The sequence below is a fragment of the Anomaloglossus baeobatrachus genome, chromosome 12, assembly GCF_048569485.1.
Source record: "Anomaloglossus baeobatrachus isolate aAnoBae1 chromosome 12, aAnoBae1.hap1, whole genome shotgun sequence".
Lineage (NCBI taxonomy): Eukaryota > Metazoa > Chordata > Amphibia > Anura > Aromobatidae > Anomaloglossus > Anomaloglossus baeobatrachus.
Genome location: NC_134364.1, coordinates 133,921,438 through 133,941,219, shown reverse-complemented (window position 1 = coordinate 133,941,219; position 19,782 = coordinate 133,921,438). Strand labels below are relative to the sequence as shown.

Here is a 19,782-nt window from a genome sequence, read left to right as displayed (position 1 = left end):
CTGCCGGAGGCTGGTGTGTGTGTGTGTGTGTCTCTATTTCTTGTGATCACCCTCTGTCTTTACACTGGATCACTTCCAGGTCCTTGTACTTGTGCACAGGGTTTCACAGAACCCAGCAGGGAAGTTATTTTTTTTTCCCCAAATCTTCTGTCCGTACATGTACAGACAGCCTGGATGATGAGATCTGGGCTCTCTAGGCTATGTGTGCACGTTGCGTACAGTTCACTGCAGAAATTTCTGCAGCGATCTGAAGAGCACATGTGCGCTTTAAATTGCTGCAGAAATGTCCGTAGTGAGCGCCGATTCCATGCGCTCTGCCTGCAGCTCCTCCCATAGACAGAGCAGGAGCTGCCGGCAAAGCGCAGGAAAGAAGCGACATGTCACTTCTTAGAACGCACGCTCCGGGCAGTAGCCGAAGCGCTGCGCTCTAAAACGCCACGTGCGCACGGCCCCTGCACAATCTCCATAGACTGTGCAGGGGACGCAGGACGCATGCAGTTACGCTGCGCTACAAAGCGCAGTGTAACTGCATGTATTTGCGCAACGTGCGCACATAGCCTTACACTGAAAATATTTGGCTGTATATTTGAAGTCATTTTGCTGCTTTAGTTCCAATTTTATTGTAATTACACACACTTCCCTGATGGAATTACATGATGTATTGTATCTGTATTGAGGACACAATTAATCCTGACTAAATTCCTAACATCATTTGCTGCAATGCAGAGCCTCCGCCGTGTCGCACTGTGAGCGGCAGAGCCTCCGCCGTGTCGCACTGTGAGCGGCAGAGCCTCCGCCGTGTCGCACTGTGAGCGGCAGAGCCTCCGCCGTGTCGCACTGTGAGCGGCAGAGCCTCCGCCGTGTCGCACTGTGAGCGGCAGAGCCTCCGCCGTGTCGCACTGTGAGCGGCAGAGCCTCCGCCGTGTCGCACTGTGAGCGGCAGAGCCTCCGCCGTGTCGCACTGTGAGCGGCAGAGCCTCCGCCGTGTCGCACTGTGAGCGGCAGAGCCTCCGCCGTGTCGCACTGTGAGCGGCAGAGCCTCCGCCGTGTCGCACTGTGAGCGGCAGAGCCTCCGCCGTGTCGCACTGTGAGCGGCAGAGCCTCCGCCGTGTCGCACTGTGAGCGGCAGAGCCTCCGCCGTGTCGCACTGTGAGCGGCAGAGCCTCCGCCGTGTCGCACTGTGAGCGGCAGAGCCTCCGCCGTGTCGCACTGTGAGCGGCAGAGCCTCCGCCGTGTCGCACTGTGAGCGGCAGAGCCTCCGCCGTGTCGCACTGGGAGCGGCAGAGCCTCCGCCGTGTCGCACTGTGAGCGGCAGAGCCTCCGCCGTGTCGCACTGTGAGCTGCAGATATGTTGTAGCCAGATATTTCACATTGTAACTAATCCTAAAAGAGCGCCTGCTGCCACTTTTCTTCCCCCAGCTCCCATGTTTTTGTGTATAGAGGAGTTGCTTTGGACTTGTTTCCACATAGAAGTTCTATCTCTTTTTAGCTGCAATTCTTCCTCTCCAGATGTGTGAGCCGTGTGTGGGTGTCGCTCGGCCCCCCAGGTGCTGCCACTTCTGAGATGTCATTGTTGGATTTCTTCTCATTGGCACCATGGTTTCCATCTGTTGCACTACGTTTTCTTGACCTCTGCGTCTGCAGTTTTCAGTGATGGCCATTTCTTGGTCTCCTTAATGCTGAGCAATGCAGAGTACATCATGTAATATCAGTAGCAGTCTCACTGGCTCCAAATGTGTTCTGCAGAGCAACCACCTCACACATACGGCCGTGTCATTAGGGGCCATCTCCAGAGGGAGGATCAGGGAATGTATAGATTGCACACAGCCCGGAGATTAACATCAAGTCCATCTGGGGTTACATATAGTGACTTGGGTTGAAAAAAAGCCCCGTCCATCCAGGTCACCCTCCTCCACCAGTGCTACATTCTGTCACTAAGTCATTTATAACCCACAATGTTGTGTAGTGAGGAATCATCCGCCCTGATATAAAGCTGTTCTAGTGTCTGCCATTACTACCTCTTGTGGTCACATTCCACAGTCTGACTGCTCTAACTGTAAAGAACCCTTTCCTATTTAGCTGCTGGAATCGCTTTTCTTCCACTCGCAGTGAGTGCCCCTGGTCCTTAGTACTGTCTTTGGAAGAAATAAGTCATGTGTCAGTCCTTTATATTGACCACACATGTATTTATACATATAAATGAGATCTCCTCTGAGACGGCTTTTTTCTAAGCTAAACATATCTAACTTTTTCAACCTGTCATCATACGGGCGGCCTCCATCCCTCTCATCATACGGGCGGCCTCCATCCCTCTCATCATACGGGCGGCCTCCATCCCTCTCATCATACGGGCGGCCTCCATCCCTCTCATCATACGGGCGGCCTCCATCCCTCTCATCATACGGGCGGCCTCCATCCCTCTCATCATACAGGCGGCCTCCATCCCTCTCATCATACGGGCGGCCTCCATCCCTCTCATCATACGGGCGGCCTCCATCCCTCTCATCATACGGGCGGCCTCCATTCCTTGTAGTAGTCTAGTTGCCCGTCTTTGAACTGACTCTAACTTCTGAATGTCCTTTATAAAATGTGGAGCCCAAAACTGGATCCCGTATTCCAGATGTGGCCTTACAAGTGATTTATAGAGGGGTAACAATACGTCGGGATCACAGGATCTAATCTCTCTTTTTATACACCCTAGAATCTTGTTTGCTTTAGCAGCTGCTGCTTGACATTGAGTGCTGCTGCTCAGCTTATTTGTAATGAGAATACCCAAGTCCTTCTCCTGTTCTGTAGTCCCGAGTTTACTTCCATTTAATGTATACACAGCTATAGGATTACTCCGTCCTAGGTGCATTACTTTACATTTATCAACATTAAATCTCATTTGCCAAGTATCTGCCCATTCTGACATCTTATCCAGATCTTTTTGTAATATTGTACTATCCAGGTCAGTTTTTAATATTCTACATAATTTGGTGTCATCAGCAAAGACTTAGGGTATGTGCGCACATTGCTTTTTACCTGCTTTTTACCTGCTTTTTTGCTGCTTTTTCTTCTGCGCTGTTTAATGCCAAAATGGATGTGTTCTTCTATTCAAGCAAAGTCTATGGGAATTTGGGTTTCTTGTTCACACTATGTTGTTCAAAATGCTGCCTTTTTGAGGCAGAACTTTGGTCAAAAACTCAGCTTTGCAGTGCAAAACCCAAATGGCAAAAACAATTGACATGTTGCTTCTTTGAAAAGCTGAGTTTTTGACCAAAGTTCTGCCTCAAAAAGGCAGCATTTTGAACAACATAGTGTGAACAAGAAACCCAAATTCCCATAGACTTTGCTTGAATAGAAGAACACATCCATTTTGGCATTAAACAGCGCAGAAGAAAAAGCAGCAAAAAAGCAGGTAAAAAGCAACGTGCGCACATACCCTAACACTTTACTATCAATCCCATCCACAAGGTCATTAATAAAGAGATTATAAAGAATCGGTCCTAGCACAGATCCCTGCAGCACCCACTGCTCCCAGTACAGATCCCTGCGGCACCCACTGCTCCCAGTACAGATCCCTGCAGCACCCACTGCTCCCAGTACAGATCCCTGCAGCACCCACTGCTCCCAGTACAGATCCCTGCGGCACCCACTGCTCCCAGTACAGATCCCTGCAGCACCCACTGCTCCCAGTACAGATCCCTGCAGCACCCACTGCTCCCAGTACAGATCCCTGCGGTCCCCAAACCCTTCCTTCCTGCTCCAATTTCTAAGCCACATACTTATCTCCCTAAGCTCCCGCTGTCTTTCTAGTGACGCTCGTGGCACCGGTAGTATTTCTGAAAACACCACCTTGGAGGTCCTGGACTTCAGCTTCTCTCCTAGTTCCCTGTAATCATTTTTAAGGACCTTCAACCTGCCTCTAACTTTGTCATTAGTACCAATGTGCACCATGACCGCTGGGTTTTCCCCAGCCCCACCCAGCAATCTGTCTATCCGCACCGCAATATGCCAAACCCGAGCACCCGGCAGACAACACACTGTTCGGCAGTCACAGTCTCGGTGACAGATGACTCTGTCTGTCCGCCTAATTATAGAGTCCCCTACCACCAACATCTGTCTGGGCTTTGCTGCACTCCTATTTCCCTCCTTCCTACAGCAGTTGTTTTCCTGGTTGTTAGGAGCAACGTCCTGCTGTAGTGACCCTAGTCCTGGCCCTTCATTCCTGATATCAGCCAAACAGGCATATTTACTAGGTTGTGCCAGGTCAGGGCTAGGCTCCCTGACACTTTCCCCCCTACCTCTTCTTCTGTTTCCCAGCTACCTACCTCTGGGTCCTGACCATGAAGAGTCAGAAATTATAGGCCAGTAAGTTTATCCTCTAATGCAAATAAAATCATTGACAGATTCCATCTTGGAGTATCTCAAGAAGAATAGTCTTAGGACCCAGTATCAACGGAGTTTTATGAGGGATCTGTCCTGTCAAACTAATCGGATCAGCTTCTATGAGGAGACAAATTCCAGACTGGAGCAGGGAAATGCAGTGGATGTGGTTTGTACGGAGTTTTCAGAGCTGTTTGATACGGTGCCACACAAAAGATTGGTCCATAAAATGAGAATAATGGAAATGGGGAAAAATGTTTAACTGGGTTAAGAATTGGTTTAGTGATGAGAAACAAAGGGCGGTTCTTAATGGAACACACTCCGACTGGGTCACAGTTAACAGTGGGGTAGCACAGTGGTCAGAATTGGGCCCTCTTCTTTTTAACATTTATTAATGACCTTGTAGGAGGCATGCAGAGTAGAATTTCAATATTTGAATATATTATACTGTGCAAGGAGGATATACAGAGGAGGATAATTTAATATTATAGAAGGAGTTTTATGTAGGCTTGAGGCATGGGCTGAGAAATGGAAATTGAAGTTTAATGTGAATAAATGTCAGGTCATAGACTTGGGCAGAGGAAACAAAATGTATAAGTATTTACTAAATTGTAAAATTTTGGATAAAACGGTCACTGAAAAAGACTTGGTTGTATAGGTGGAAGGCAAACTCAACTTTACTGAGCAGTGTCAGCAGCTGCTGCCAAGGCTAATAGGATGCATTAAAAGTGTCCGAGATGCTCCTTAGAAGAACATAGCTTTACCCCTATATAAATCACTAGTGTGACCACACTGAGGATACTGGGTACAGTTTTGGTCTCCAGAGTATGAGGATAGAGCTGAACTAGAGCGGATGCAGAGAAGAGCGACCGAGGTTATAAAAGGAATGGGGGGCATGCAGAAGACAGGTTATTAAACGTGGGGGTCTTCAGCTTGTAAATTTGAAGGCTTAGGGGGCGATCTTATTACTATGTACAAATATGAGGGGACAGTACAGAGCTCTCTAATCTTCTTACATCTAGTCCTGCAATGGGGAAGGGGGCATCCACTACAGTTAGGGGAAAGGTTTACTCCTAATCACAGACGCAGATTCTTTACAGTAAGAGCAGTGAGACTATGGCACTCTGCCACATGATGATGTAATAGTTGATTCACTACTAAAGTTTGAGGCCTGAATGCCTTTCTTGAAAAATATAATATTCCTGGTTATGGGCAATAGATTCGGTGATGGGGCATGGAGTTGGGAAGGCATATTCCCCTAATATGAAGCTTACTGTCTGTCCCATGGGGTTTTTGCCTTCCTCTGGATCAACATGTTGGGCTATAGGTTGATCTCAATGGACTTAAGTCTTCCTTCAACCTTAGAGAACCAACCACCAGGATTTTGCTATATAAAGTAAAGGCGGTGCCGTGCGGGGCAGTGAGCGTGCCGAGTGCGGGCGGTGCCGTGCGGGGCAGTGAGCGTGCCGAGTGCGGGCGGTGCCGTGCGGGGCAGTGAGCGTGCCGAGTGCGGGCGGTGCCGTGCGGGGCAGTGAGCGTGCCGAGTGCGGGCGGTGCCGTGCGGGGCAGTGAGCGTGCCGAGTGCGGGCGGTGCCGTGCGGGGCAGTGAGCGTGCCGAGTGCGGGCGGTGCCGTGCGGGGCAGTGAGCGTGCCGAGTGCGGGCGGTGCCGTGCGGGGCAGTGAGCGTGCCGAGTGCGGGCGGTGCCGTGCGGGGCAGTGAGCGTGCCGAGTGCGGGCGGTGCCGTGCGGGGCAGTGAGCGTGCCGAGTGCGGGCGGTGCCGTGCGGGGCAGTGAGCGTGCCGAGTGCGGGCGGTGCCGTGCGGGGCAGGGAGAGTGCCGTGTGCGGGCGGTGCCTGCTGTAGAAAGATTGGATCTGCTTTGGTTGCAGAAAGGCACTGCACTTTGACAGTTGCAACGAGAGCAGGTCTTTGTGGGTTGGATCCTCGCTGTAAAGTCCTCTGGCGCCCTCTTTTCTTTATTTGAGCTGCGCCTCTGCTCTGGAACACTCTACCAAGAACAATCTGATTAATTCCCAGCATCCACACCTTTAAGCGGGCTCTAATAACACATTTCTTTAGACTAGCCTATCCCCTCACTGCCCTGATCTAAGCTAGTCCCTTTCTGCCCTTCATAAAATGTTACTTCCAGTTCTCGTCCCCTGTACCTGTATATATTCTGTCTGGCGACCGCTCCATGCAGCTGGTTTTGAATCCCCTATTAAATCGATGGCTGGACCATATATGACAAGCTTCCCCCCCCATTCACCTTTTGTGCCCCCCTATTTCCTCATAGACTGTAGCTTACGAGCGCGGCCCTCACTCCTCTTGAATCTGAATTTTGTTATTCTGTATTGTCTCGTGTTGTCTGTACATGTCCCCTCTGAATTGTAAAGCGCTGCGGAATATGTTGGCGCTATAGAAATAAAACTTTATTATTATTATTTGAATCTCACTCCGCCATTGCTGTTGTTGGCGGGCATGCGCATTGACAGTGATTCTGTCGTCATTAAAATGGTGCCAGAGTCCGCGCATGTGCGAAATGCAGTCTCTGGCACCATTTTATTGCGGATACTGCAGTAAAGACTGAGAGGCATCGGCGTGTGCGCGGATTTCTTTTTATTTATTGCATCTATGCATGCGCCCCTATCACTCATAGTCTTCACCGCAGTGTCTTCAATAAAATGGGGCTGGAGATCGCGGTTTGCGCACGTGCGGACTCCGGCACCATTTTAATGAAGACAGAATCACTGTCAATGCACATGCGACACCAACAGCAGCGCAAGATTAAAATAAAGAAAAGGGGGTACATCATAGAGGAAGCTGGAGGAGGACTTAACTGCGAGGATCTGACCCACAAAGACCCCACATTGCACCTGTCAATCACAGTGCAGTGCATTTCTGCAACCAAGCCTCACACGTTTCTACAGCAGGTATTCCTGGAGTCCGCATCTTACTGCTTCTATGGCACTGCCTTTAGTTAATATTGCAAAATTCTGGTGGTTGGTCCCCTTCATGACTGACGTACTGGTGCATTATCGGTTGTGTCACGGTAATTGCCGCTGGCTGTGCAGCTCTGATCAACAGAAATGAACAAGAGATCAGACTGCTGATCCTTATAGTCCCCTAGGGGCACTAGTAAAATAAAACGTTAAAAAAAGTTTTAAAAAGATATATAAAAAAATGAATAGTTCAAATCACCCCCATTTGCCCCATTGAAAATAAAAGTTAAAAAAATATACACATGCTTGGTATCACTGTGTTCAGAAATGCCCAATTTATCAAAATATAAAATCAATAATTCGGATCGGTGCGCGGTGGGAAAAAAAAAATGCCAAAATTAAATTTATTTTTATTTGTTGCAAATTTTTTTTTTTTTTTTTTTTTTTTTTTTTTTTTTTTAGAAATGCAATAACAGGCGGTGAAAACTGAAAACGTAGCCGTGTAAACAAAGGTTAAAAATATTGTAGAATAAAGGCAGAAATGCAATATATCACTGTTGTCCGGACCGGTGTTGGGCTCTGTGTACACAACCCCACTTAAGGTTCAGTCACACATAGCGAGGTCGTTACTACGTCACAGTTTCCGGATCGTTGGTGAGATGTCACACAGTCATGTTCCCAACGACTTTAGTAACGATCAGGGCTGTGGAGTCGGTAAGCCAAACCTTCGACTCCGACTCCGACTCCTCAAATTCTCTTGCACCGACTCCGGCTCCGACTCCGACTCCGGCTCCGACTCCGACTCCTACATATATTGCTTAGTTAGGTGAAAAATTTATTGTAGTACATGAATATGTGTATGTGAACATCAGACATTTAATAATTTTTATGATACGATAATCAAGATATTTGGATAGAACATAAAATATATTTATTGGAATACAACTTTAGAACACAAAAAACTGTAATAAATTGTAAATATGTAATACACTATGTAATATACAGTAGATTACATATATATCTTGTGTGTGTATATACACTGTGTGTATATATATATATATATATATATATATATATATATATATATATATATATATATATATATATTACATATTTACAATTTATTAGTTTTTTGTGTTCTAAAGTTGTATTCCAATAAATATTTTATGTTCTATCCAAATATCTTGATTATTGTATCATAAAAACAATTAAATGTCTGATGTTCACATTGTACTACAATAAATTTTTCACTTAAATATAAGCATTATACTAAATGTTATTATTTAGTAAAATATTCAGCACATTCTGCATTGCACTCCTGTCCCCAATTTATTATATATTTTAAGAGTCGGAGTCGGTGCATTTTATACCGACTCCGACTCCACCAAAATGAGCTCCGACTCCGACTCCACGACTCCGACTCCGACTCCACAGCCCTGGTAACGATGCAGCGACCTGTATAGCGATCTCGTTGGTCGTTGGGACCCTGTCACACAGCAGCGGTGTAACGATTCCGACCTCGAATAGGGGCCGTAGTGTTTGACGCTGTGAGCCACGTAGGCGTGCATATGCATCGCCTTTTCCACACCCCTCCGCTCCGATTGGTGGCCAATACTGCGTTCTGATTAGGCGGCCGGCCTAGAAGGTAACTTTGTATCGCTTCATCCTTTGTCCCTTTTTGAGCCTTGCTTTGAGGATAGAACCTGCGACTCCACCCGGATTCATTCGTACTTTGTTCCCGCTTGCTCGCTTTTCGGATCGAAGCTGCATCTGTACCCGGATTCATCCCTCTTTCGTTCCCAAGTGTTTGCTTACTATTCTCAGCGCCAACCAATCTGTGCAGAGGGGGCGCGGAAAAGGTGACGCAACTACACGCCTACGTGTCACACTTTACGTTCTTATCTAGGTCGTTAACGAGATCGTTGGTAGGTGTCAAACATCCATCCTGCCCAGCAGGACTCCAACGGGCCAAAAATGGCCCAGCACATTCAGCAACGACCAATGATCTCACAGCAGGGGGCGGATCGCTGGTACGTGTCAAACCTAACGAGATCACTGGTGAAGTCGCTGTTTTGTCACAAACTGTGACGTAGCAACAATGTCGTTAGCGATCTCGTTATGTGTGAAGTGGCCTTTGCTGGATTGCTCCGTTTTTAGAGCTGCTTGTCCTCGGTTACTGCGGTGGATGGATTGTAGGGCAATAAATTACAATTTACCCCTGTCCCCCTGAGAACACGATCTGCCGTTGTTACTGCACAATATGGTCTCTTGACTTGTGATGCATTTTTTGTTCTTTGTAGTTTATTTTTTTTTTGTGCAGTATTTCTGGGCTGCGGATTGTATGAAGACGTAGAATGAGCCGCTGTATACAGCTCTATGTTCAATGCAAACATTTCCTGCTGTTTAGCCAACACGGACCTCTTTGTGCACTGTTTTAGGTAAACGTTTTGCCCACGTCATTTATTTACAAAGGAATGTGTTAGGCCAGAGTCACACTTGCGTATGACTTGGCGAGTCTTGCATCAGGATCACCGGGGGCGGTCGCACACTCTCGGACAGGAGCTTCTCAGCTGCATGTATTTCTATGCAGTTAACCTGCTCCTGTCCGAGAGCGTGCGGCTGCCCCCGGTGATCCCGATGCGAGACTCGCCGAGTCATACGCAAGTGTGACTCTGGCCTTAGAATTCGGCTGCAGCCTTTTAGTTTCACTGCCAGGTCCTGGTCGCCCCCATAGGAAACCTTTTGTCTGCCCAGCTGCGGCTTATTTTTTTTAACTTTACCCATCCTCCCCAGGTCCATTGTGGAGTCCCCATCAGCGCTCCTGGTTTCTGTGGAGACTTTGGTGGACCCAGGGAGGGTGTGTAAAGCACAGTTTAAATTGTTTGTGTTTTTAAACAAATGGCTCCTGTGGATAAAACTGTTTTCAGAATCTGGAATATCCATTTAATATGCACTTCAGTGATTTTGTGTTAATTGCATGACATAATTGTATTTTGGAAATTTCCTTAACCCTTTCTCCACAGACTCCATGTTGGTCTCCATCATCGGAATGGCGTTGTATACCGGATATATTTTTATGCCACAACACATCCTTGCAATTTTGCACTATTTTGAGATTGTTCAATGACGCACAATGGCCTTGCCAGCCGAGGTCTCTGAGGACAGAGCGTCCGTGGTGGACAATTCTGCTGTCAGACTGGAACGTTGCTTTCCCCACGTCAAGCTGAGAAGATGCCAAAACTGGACGAGCGTGGTCTCTGGTGAAATTGCCTCAATCTTTACCCTATCGGCAAAGTCATTGAAGTCTTCCTATAACGTCCAACCTCTGTTCACCCAACCGGACCCTTCAGCCCCGAGCCCCGCCATCCATGTTATCCTCGCAGGGCTCGGCGGGATTTGTGTATGTCACATGTGTTTTTGGAAAAATAATGATCTATTTTAATATTGCACTGTAAATGTGTTTTAGTGTAACGTTTGCTTTTCTTGTGGGTATATGATGTAACACAAGCTTGTACACAATTCTTGTTAATTATAGAGCGGCACATACCGCACCTCTGTACACAGGCCGCTGCCGCACCGAAAATGTAATATTTTATGACTTAAAAAAAACACTTTCTTAAACTGTTCAGTTTCTGTATAATTTTTGCCTTTAACATAAAATCTGAATATAGCAGCTGTGGTTTTCTGGTTATTTAAGGGTTATCCCTATCTTTAAAGAAGGAAATAATTGGAAAATAGTATACAAATAAAGGAGAACGTATAGTGGACTTGGAAAAATGTGTAAAAAAAAAAAAAAAAAAAAAAAAAAGTATAATTTTACTAGAAACACTTAAAGTGCAAGACAATACAAAAACATAAAAAGAGCAACGACAAATGCCTGGCAGTGCAGACAAAATAATTTTTTTTTCTATACACATTTATTGAAAATGTTCTCATTACACAAATTCAAAAATACACCCTCAGAGCGAGGTTTTAGAGAGAATCTGTGTCACATCAACATTCCATTGTGAGAGAAGGCCTCTCAAATGTTTCCCTTCCTCCCCCTTTTCACAGACTCTCCAACCTAAAAATTAACTCTGTATCCCTTCCCACCCCCAACCCCTTTTAGCGGGTTCCCCAACATAGTATCATAGTTTTTAAGGTTGAAGAGAGACTCTAAGTCCATCTAGTTCAACCCGTAGCCTAACATGTTGATCCAGAGGAAGGCAAAAAAAAACCCCCAATGTGGCAAACAAGTTCCAATGGGGAAAAATTTCCTTCCTTCATCCACATCCGGCAATCAGACTAGTTCCCTGGATCAATACCCTGTCATAAAATCTAATATACATAACTGGTAATATTAAATTTTTCAAGAAAGGCGTCCAGGCTCTGCTTAAATATTAGTAGTGAATCACTCATTACAACATCATGCGGCAGAGAGTTCCATAGTCTCACTGCTCGTACAGTAAAGAATCCTCGACTGTGATTATGATTAAACCTTCTTTCCTCAAGACGTAGCGGATGCCCCCGTGTTCCAGTCGCAGGCCTAGGTGTAAAAAGATCTTTGGAAAGGTCTCTGTACTGTCCCCTCATATATTTATACATTGTGATTAGATCCCCCCCTAAGCCTTCGTTTTTCCTGTCTTGGTATTGCAGCCCACCCATTCCTCTAATAATCTTGGTGGCTCTTCTCTGCACCCTCTCCAGTTCAGCTATGTCCTTCTTATATATCGGTGAGCAGAATTGTATATACCGTATTTTTCGCTTTATAAGACGCACCGGAATATAAGACGCACCCCAAACTTAGACATAAAAAAGGTAAAAAAAAGAAAAATGGGGTCCGTCTTATACTCCGGTGTTCTCTTACCGGAGGGGGGCAGCAGTGGTGGTGAAGCGGGGTCACAGGAGGCACAGGTTGTGCTGGCAGGCGCGGCAGGTCAGTGGCAGCGGGGTCCGTGGTTGCAGGTGCCGTGGTTGCAGGCGCGGTGGCGTCCGCGGTGGCAGGATCCGTGGGGTCCGTGGTGGCGGCAGCAGCCGTGGCGTGTGAGCCGTGCAGCAGGCCGGTGCAGTGAGTGTCCGCGGTCCCGGTTCAGTGGTGGCAGCGGCGGCGGCAACTGCTCAGTGGTGGCAGCGGCAGGGACTGCTCAGTGGTGGCAGCGGCAGGGACTGCTCAGTGGTGGCGTGTGTCCGCGGTCCCGGTTCAGTGGTGGGAGCGGCGGCAACTGCTCAGTGGTGGCAGCGGCAGGGACTGCTCAGTGGTGGCGTGTGTCCGCGGTCCCGGTTCAGTGGTGGCAGCGGCGGCTCAGTAGTGGGAGCGGCGGCGACGGCTCAGTGGTGGAGTGTGTCCGCGGTCCCGATTCAAGTAATGGCGCCCGGAGCGACGCATGCGCAGATGGAGCTCTCATCCAAGGGCTCCATCTGCGCACGCGCTGACTCCCGGAGCAGCGCGTGCGCAGATGGAGCTCTCATCCAAGAGCTCCACCGGCGCCATCATTTGAAAGTGGGACCGCGGACAACTGGTAAGCTGCACAGCCGCCCGCCCCGCATGCACAGAGTGGCAGCCAGCAGGCTGCCCGCCCACCCCGCGTACAAGCCGCCGGGTACCTGTGCTTGCGTGCGGTGGCAGCCGGGTACCCATGGCTGTGTGCGGGCGGCAGATGGGTGACTGTGTGAGGGCGGCAGCCGAGTACCTGCACGGGCACCCGACTGCCGCTCGCACACAGCACCCGGCTGCCGCCCGCACACAGCCATGGGTACCCGTCTGCCACCGCATGCAAGCACAGGTACCTGGCTGCCGACCCCACACAGCACCCGCTGCCGCCCGTACACAGCCACGGGTACCCGGCTGCCGCTGCATGCAAGTACAGGTACCCGGGCGCTTGCATGCAGCCACAGGCACCCGCCCGATCGCCTCAGACAGGACCCCCCCCCCCCCCGCTACCGCTTTATAAGACGCACCCCCCATTTTCCTCCCAAAATTTGGGGAGGAAAAGTGCGTCTTATAAAGCGAAAAATACGGTAAGTGCGGTCGCACTAGTGACTTGTACAGAGGTAGAAGTATATTTTTTTCATGAACACTTCTACCTCTTTTAATACATCCCATTATTTTATTAGCCCTGGCAGCAGCTGCCTGACACTGGCCACTAAAGTGAAGTTTACCATCCACCCATACACCCAAGTCTTTTTCTGTGTCTGTTTTACCCAGTGTTCTACAATTAAGTACATAATCATAAATGTTATTTCCTCTACCCAAGTGCATGACCTTACATTTATCTACATTAAACTTCAATGGCCACTTCTCAGCCCAATCCTCCAATTTACATAAATCTCCCTGTAATATAAAATTATCCTCCTCTGTATTGATTACCCTGCAGAGTTTAGTATCATCTGCAAATATTGAAATTCTACTCCGCATGCCCCCAACAAGGTCATTTATAAATATGTTGAAAAGAAGCGGGCCCAATACTGACCCCTGTGGTACCCCACTATGAACTGAGACCCAGTCCGAGTACGTACCATTAATAACCACCCTTTGTTTCCTATCACTGAGCCAGTTTTTAATCCAGTTACACATATTTTCCCCTATCCCCATTATTCTCATTTTATGTACCAACCTTTTGTGTGGCACCGTATCAAAAGCTTTTGAAAGTCCATATACACAACATCCACTGCATTTCCCTGGTCCAGGCTTGAACTTACCTCTTCATAGAAGCTGATCAAATTTGTTTGACAGGATCGATCCCTCATAAACCCATGTTGATACTCTGTCATAAGGTTATTTTTCTTGAGATACTCCAGTATAGCATCTCTCAAGAAACCCTCAAGGATTTTACCAACCATAGAGGTTAAACTTACTGGCCTATAATTTCCCGGCTCAGTTTTTGTCCCCTTTTTGAATATTGGCACCACATTTGCTATGCGCCAGTCCTGCGGTACCGACCCTGTTATTAAGGAATCTGAGAAGATTAAAAATAAGGGCGACACGTTTGCACACATCTGTGATACGTGGTTGTAGGTCCTGCAATGTTGGTGGAGGGGTTGCATGCACCTGCTGTGTGATGTGACCTCACAGAAAGCAGTCCAATGGGGTCAGGTCAGGAGAGCAAAGGCCACTCCACACAGCTCCATACCCAATGACTTGTAGGAAGGTCTCCATGAGATATCGCTTCACGTCCGCAGCCTTGTGAGTGTTACACCTTCTAATCATAGCATTTCTGTATGCAAGGTGTGGATTCGTATTGAATTGATGATGCCCAAAACTTTGTAATTCACTTTTTTCTCTCTCTCGTTCCGTTTTTGAGATACTGTTGTTTTCCACCAGGTGGCGCTATAGGTGGTTTCATTGTGTAGCGCATGGCTACTTTACTATACCTAGACACCACTTTTATGCCTATAGCTGCCGCCGTTCTCAAGTTAATGGCGGTGGATACAGTGTAATTCCTACCTCGCTTAATCTCCTTTGGTGCAGCATTATCAGGTTTTCTATCATACTTATCAACATTAATGCCTAATTCGAAACCTCCCGTCACCCCTAGACTTTTAGTTTTCCCAAGGCACCCATCAGGTCTTCAGTTAGATATCACTCTACAAATAGAGAAACCACCCGGTCAAGGTCCTCCTCCGAGCATAATCTCACTATGAAAGTTCTCTATTTCCCAAAAATCTTTCTTTATTTCTTTCCACTCCCAGCTTCTCCAAGTGAAACAAATCATTTACCTCTTTGCTACCTCCTCTTGTGACGGTATTTCTCTAAGCACTGCTGTAGAATTAATTTGTTGCTCGGCATCGCTAGACAGTGAAATAAACTGGGTAATGTCCTCTTGGACGTCCCTCGTCCTCGCCCTCCTCACCCTTTCCACAATGAAATGGCCAAATGTCCCAGGTTAGCTTCTGAATCTGTACCCAAAACATCTGGATTTCCTTACACTGCCACATCCCGTGGAACAAATCCATTTATTTCCAACTTGCATTTTGGGCAACAAAGTGTCTGTCTTATCGGGGCATCTTGTATTAGGGATATTAAACCCAAGCTCTATGTATGAAGTGAAACTGAGCATCTCTCCAACCTTCATTTACATCGTGCTTCCTAAGTTCCATCCACCCCGACAAATCTTCTCCCCTCCTGATCATCTAGCTGATGGATCCCTGCTCCAAATACTTTGCCCTGGACATTAGGAATTACTATATCCCTCAGATCTGTGTATAAGGTGGAGATATTAATCTCATTTGGCTCTCATTATGACCGCGTCTAAATGATCGGCCCCGTATTCCTTAGTAATGTTCCTTAGTGTAGATAATATTCCCATCTTGATCTGGCTATGCTGGATGACTTGGAATAGTCTCAGACCGTATCTATATTTCACCTCGTCACAAGTCAGCCACCGTACTTCTGTTTCGTGCATTAGATCATTCTTTCCAAATCCCTCTCTCGCTCCACTCTTGAAACAGCCTTTGCGGAAAATCTGGATGTGCCCAGATGTTCAAGTATTTGGAAATTCGCCATGATAACCCGCACATTTTTCTAACCGCCTTCCACGCCATCACCAGGTCTCTGCAAAACAATGTTTTTTGTTTTTTTTTTTATATATATAATATATAAAATATTACAGTGCTGGCCAAAAGTATTGGCACCCCTGCAATTCTGTCAGATAATACTCCGTTTCTTCTTGAAAATTATTGCAATCACAAATTTTGGTGGTATTATCTTCATTTATTTTGCTTGCAATTAAAAAACAAAAGAGAATGAAACAAAAAGCAAACCATTGATCATTTCACACAAAACTCCAAAAATGGGCCAGACAAAAGTTTTGGCACCCTTAGCTTAATACTTGGTTACACAACCTTTAGCCAAAATAACCGATTCCGGTAACCATCAATGAGTCTCTTACAATGCTCTGCTGGAATTTTAGACCATTCTTCTTTGGCAAACTGCTCCAGGTCCCTGAGATTTGAAGGGGTCTTCTCTGCCATTGTGAGATCTCTCCACAGGTGTTCTATGGGATTCAGGTCTGGACTCATTGCTGGCCATTTTAGTAGTCTCTATGTTGATGGCTTTTCCCAAAAAGTTCTACTTTTGCCTCATTTGACCAGAGAACATTCTTCCAAAAGGTTTTAGGCTTTCTCAGGTAAGTTTTGGCAAACTCCAGCCTGGCTTTTTTATGTCTCGGGGTAAGAAGTGGGGTCTTTCTGGGTGTCATACCATACAGTCCCTTTTCAATCAGTCGCCGACAGATAGTACGGGTTGACACTGTTGTACCCTTGGACTGCAGGGCAGCTAGAACTTGTTTGGATGTTAGTCGAGGTTCTTTATCCACCATCCACACAATCTTACGTTGAAATCTCTCGTCAGGTTTTCTTTTCCCTCCACATCTAGGGAGGTTAGCCACAGTGCCATGGGCTTTACACTTCTTGATGACACAGGAACTTTCAGGTCTTTGGAGATGGACTTGTAGCCTTGATATTGCTCATGCTTCCTCACAATTTGGAGTCTCAAGTCCTCAGACAGTTCTTTGGTCTTCTTTCTTTTCTCCATGTTCAATGTGGTGCACACATGGACACAGGACAGAGGTTGAGTCAACTTTACTCCATGTCACCGGCTGCAATGTGATTTATTATTGCCAGCACCTGTTAGGTGCCACAGGTAAGTTACAGGTGCTGTTAATTACACAAATTACAGAAGCAGCACAGGATTATTCACACAGTGCCAATACTTTTGTCCACCCCGTTTTTTATGTTTGGTGTGGAATTATATCCAATTTGGCTTTATGACATTTTATTTTCTTTTTTTCATTGAAGACAAATTTAAATGAAGATAATACCAAAGAATTTATGATTGCAATCATTTTCAGGAAGAAACTGAGCATTATCTGACAGAATTGCAGGGGTGCCAATACTTTTGGCCAGCACTGTGTGTGTGTGTGTGTGTGTGTGTGTGTGTGTGTGTGTATATGTATGTATATATATATATATTAGGTGGCCCGATTCTAACGCATCGGGTATTCTAGAATTTACGTATATTGTGAAGTTAATGTATGATTTTTGTTTTTATATATATATATATATATGTATAATATATATATATATATATATATGTATAATATATATATATATATATATATATATGTATAATATATATATATATATATATATGTATAATATATATATATATATATATATGTATAATATATATATATATATATATATATATATATATATATATGTATAATATATATATATATATGTATAATATATATATATATATATATATATTAAAAAAAAAATTATATATATATATATATATATATAAACAAAAATCATACATTAACTACACAATATATGTAAATTCTAGAATACCCGATGCGTTAGAATCGGGCCACTATATATATATATATATATATATATATATATGTAGTTGCCAGTGTTTGTGTAGGGCGCTGTAAATGTTCTGGGTGTTGTCTGGGTGGGGGGTGTGTGAGACAGGTGTTGAATGTGTGTTGCATTGTTTGTGGAGCGCTGTGTGTCTGCAGCGTTCTATGTGTGGTGGCGTGTGTGTGTTTTGGGGGGAGGTATGTTTTGTGCAGTGTGTGTGTTGCGCGGTATGTGCATATATTTATGTATGCCGCAGTGTTGGGTGTTGTGTGTGTGCGGCGTTGTCTGTGTAGGGCGGTGTTTGTGGTTCCCAGTGTGGTGTGTTGTGCGGTGTGTGTGTTTTGGGGGGAGGTGTGTACCCCCATCGTGCTCCATCCCCCATGCTGCGCACCCCCCATCGTGCTCCATCCCCCATGCTGCACACCCCCTATCGTGCTCCATCCCCCATGCTGCACACCCCCCATCGTGCTCCATCCCCCATGCTGCACACCCCCATCATGCTCCATCCTCCATGCTGCGCACCCCTCATCGTGTACCATCCCCCATGCTGCGCACCCCTCATCGTGCTCCATCCCCCATGCTGGGGCCGCCGGGGGCGGGTCCGATCGTGGCACTGTGTGCTGGGGGCGGGGCTGAGCGGGTGAGGCGTCAGCGTATGCCGGCTTCCTGCACATGTGTACCGGTGTACGCTGGTAACCATGATACACATCGGGTAACTAAGGGAAGCGCTTCCTATAGTTACGCGATGTGTATCATGGTTACTAATGTACACCGGCTCCGTCACGATCCCAACATCGCAAGGTTATGTCCGCCGGGGGCGGGGCCGAGTGTGCCAACGTGTGGCGGGGGCGAGCGAGCGGGCGAGGCGTCAGCGTATGCCGGCTCCCTGCACATGTGTACCGGGAGCCGGTGTATGCTGGAGCGGGGCTGGAGCGGGCGAGGCGTCAGCGTATGCCGGCTCCCTGCACATGTGTACCGGGAGCCGGTGTACGCTGGAGCGGGCGGCTAATCCATGCGGGGGGCGGGGCCAGGCCGAGGCGAGCGGCCAATCTGACAGTTGTCACTCTAACGACACTGTCACGGTGACACAATTTTGGAGCAAGACAGACAGAATAAGGCAATTTATATATATATATTGTGACAATGTGGGCCCCAAGTGTATGTGGGCCACACATCAGGTAGCGGGATTAAAGCACGCCAGAGTAATTGGTCTCTTTAACAGACCATCTGGTTTATTAACAGGTCCATAAACCATATCAGGTCACATAACATAAAGATGCCGTTCGTTGGCTTTCTCCTCAAAGACCAACACATAATATAAAGTCCACACACTTTTGGACTGCCACCCATGTGTCACTGACCCTTGTCAGTATCCAGACCCCAGGTCCAATCCCCGTTACCTTCCTCTTAAGGTGGCTAGTGTCCTTTCCAGGTTCCCCCTGGCTCCAGCCACATGGCTTTACACATGGACCTAAAAGCCCCTTCCTTCAGAAGAAGGTCTCCGGAGGAGTGCAAAACACCCTGCTTCTGCTCTCTCCATCTCCAGCACACACACTGGAAGTCTAGAGCCAGTCTCTCCCTAGACTGCCCTCGACACTCTCCACCCAGGTTCAGAGACAGGATTGCTTTAACCCCTGGAGCCACACCCACAGGTGGTAAGGAGTGTGTAATCAGCATCACACACCCTTCCATGGCTCTGCATGAATGCAATCCTGTGGAACCACAGGTCCCAGCCAGTTTCACATTGCAGAGCACCCACGCTTCTGCAAAACATACCGGCTTTTTGTAATACAGCCGGTTGATACCTCACATACCCTCCCCCTCTGTTCAAACCCGTAGGGGAGAACACTTGCCAATGACCTGGGGCCGCGAGACAGGGCATCCCCGCTGCCATGCCCCACCAGTCGAGAGGGCCGTCCAAGAGCAGTAGTCCCTGAGGCATCGCCCGACACTGTCACCAAACCCTGTCTGGTCAACCTAGGGTTAAAGGACGTCCCATTTCCAGACCGTTCTCTCCCTGACCCCCTCCCAGGGTCACCGTAGTAGAGAGACATGTCCCCAGTCAAACCTACAGTCTTGTCCGAACCTAGGCTTTCTCGAGTACCCCCAAGGCTACTGTCGGGAACTCT

General features: G+C 47.1%; 1 protein-coding gene across 1 annotated transcript in view; it reads left to right on the top strand.

Annotated features, from left to right (window-relative positions):
* Window positions 1–10,979, top strand: part of SPTSSA (serine palmitoyltransferase small subunit A) — a 16,122-nt gene extending 5,143 nt beyond the window's left edge. Inside the window, exon 2 of the mRNA XM_075329601.1 lies at window positions 10,330–10,979. Coding sequence (XP_075185716.1) covers window positions 10,330–10,433 — 104 coding nt within the window. The 3' untranslated portion in view covers window positions 10,434–10,979. The remainder of the gene's footprint in view (window positions 1–10,329) is intronic.
* Window positions 10,980–19,782: the final 8,803 nt, after the last annotated feature.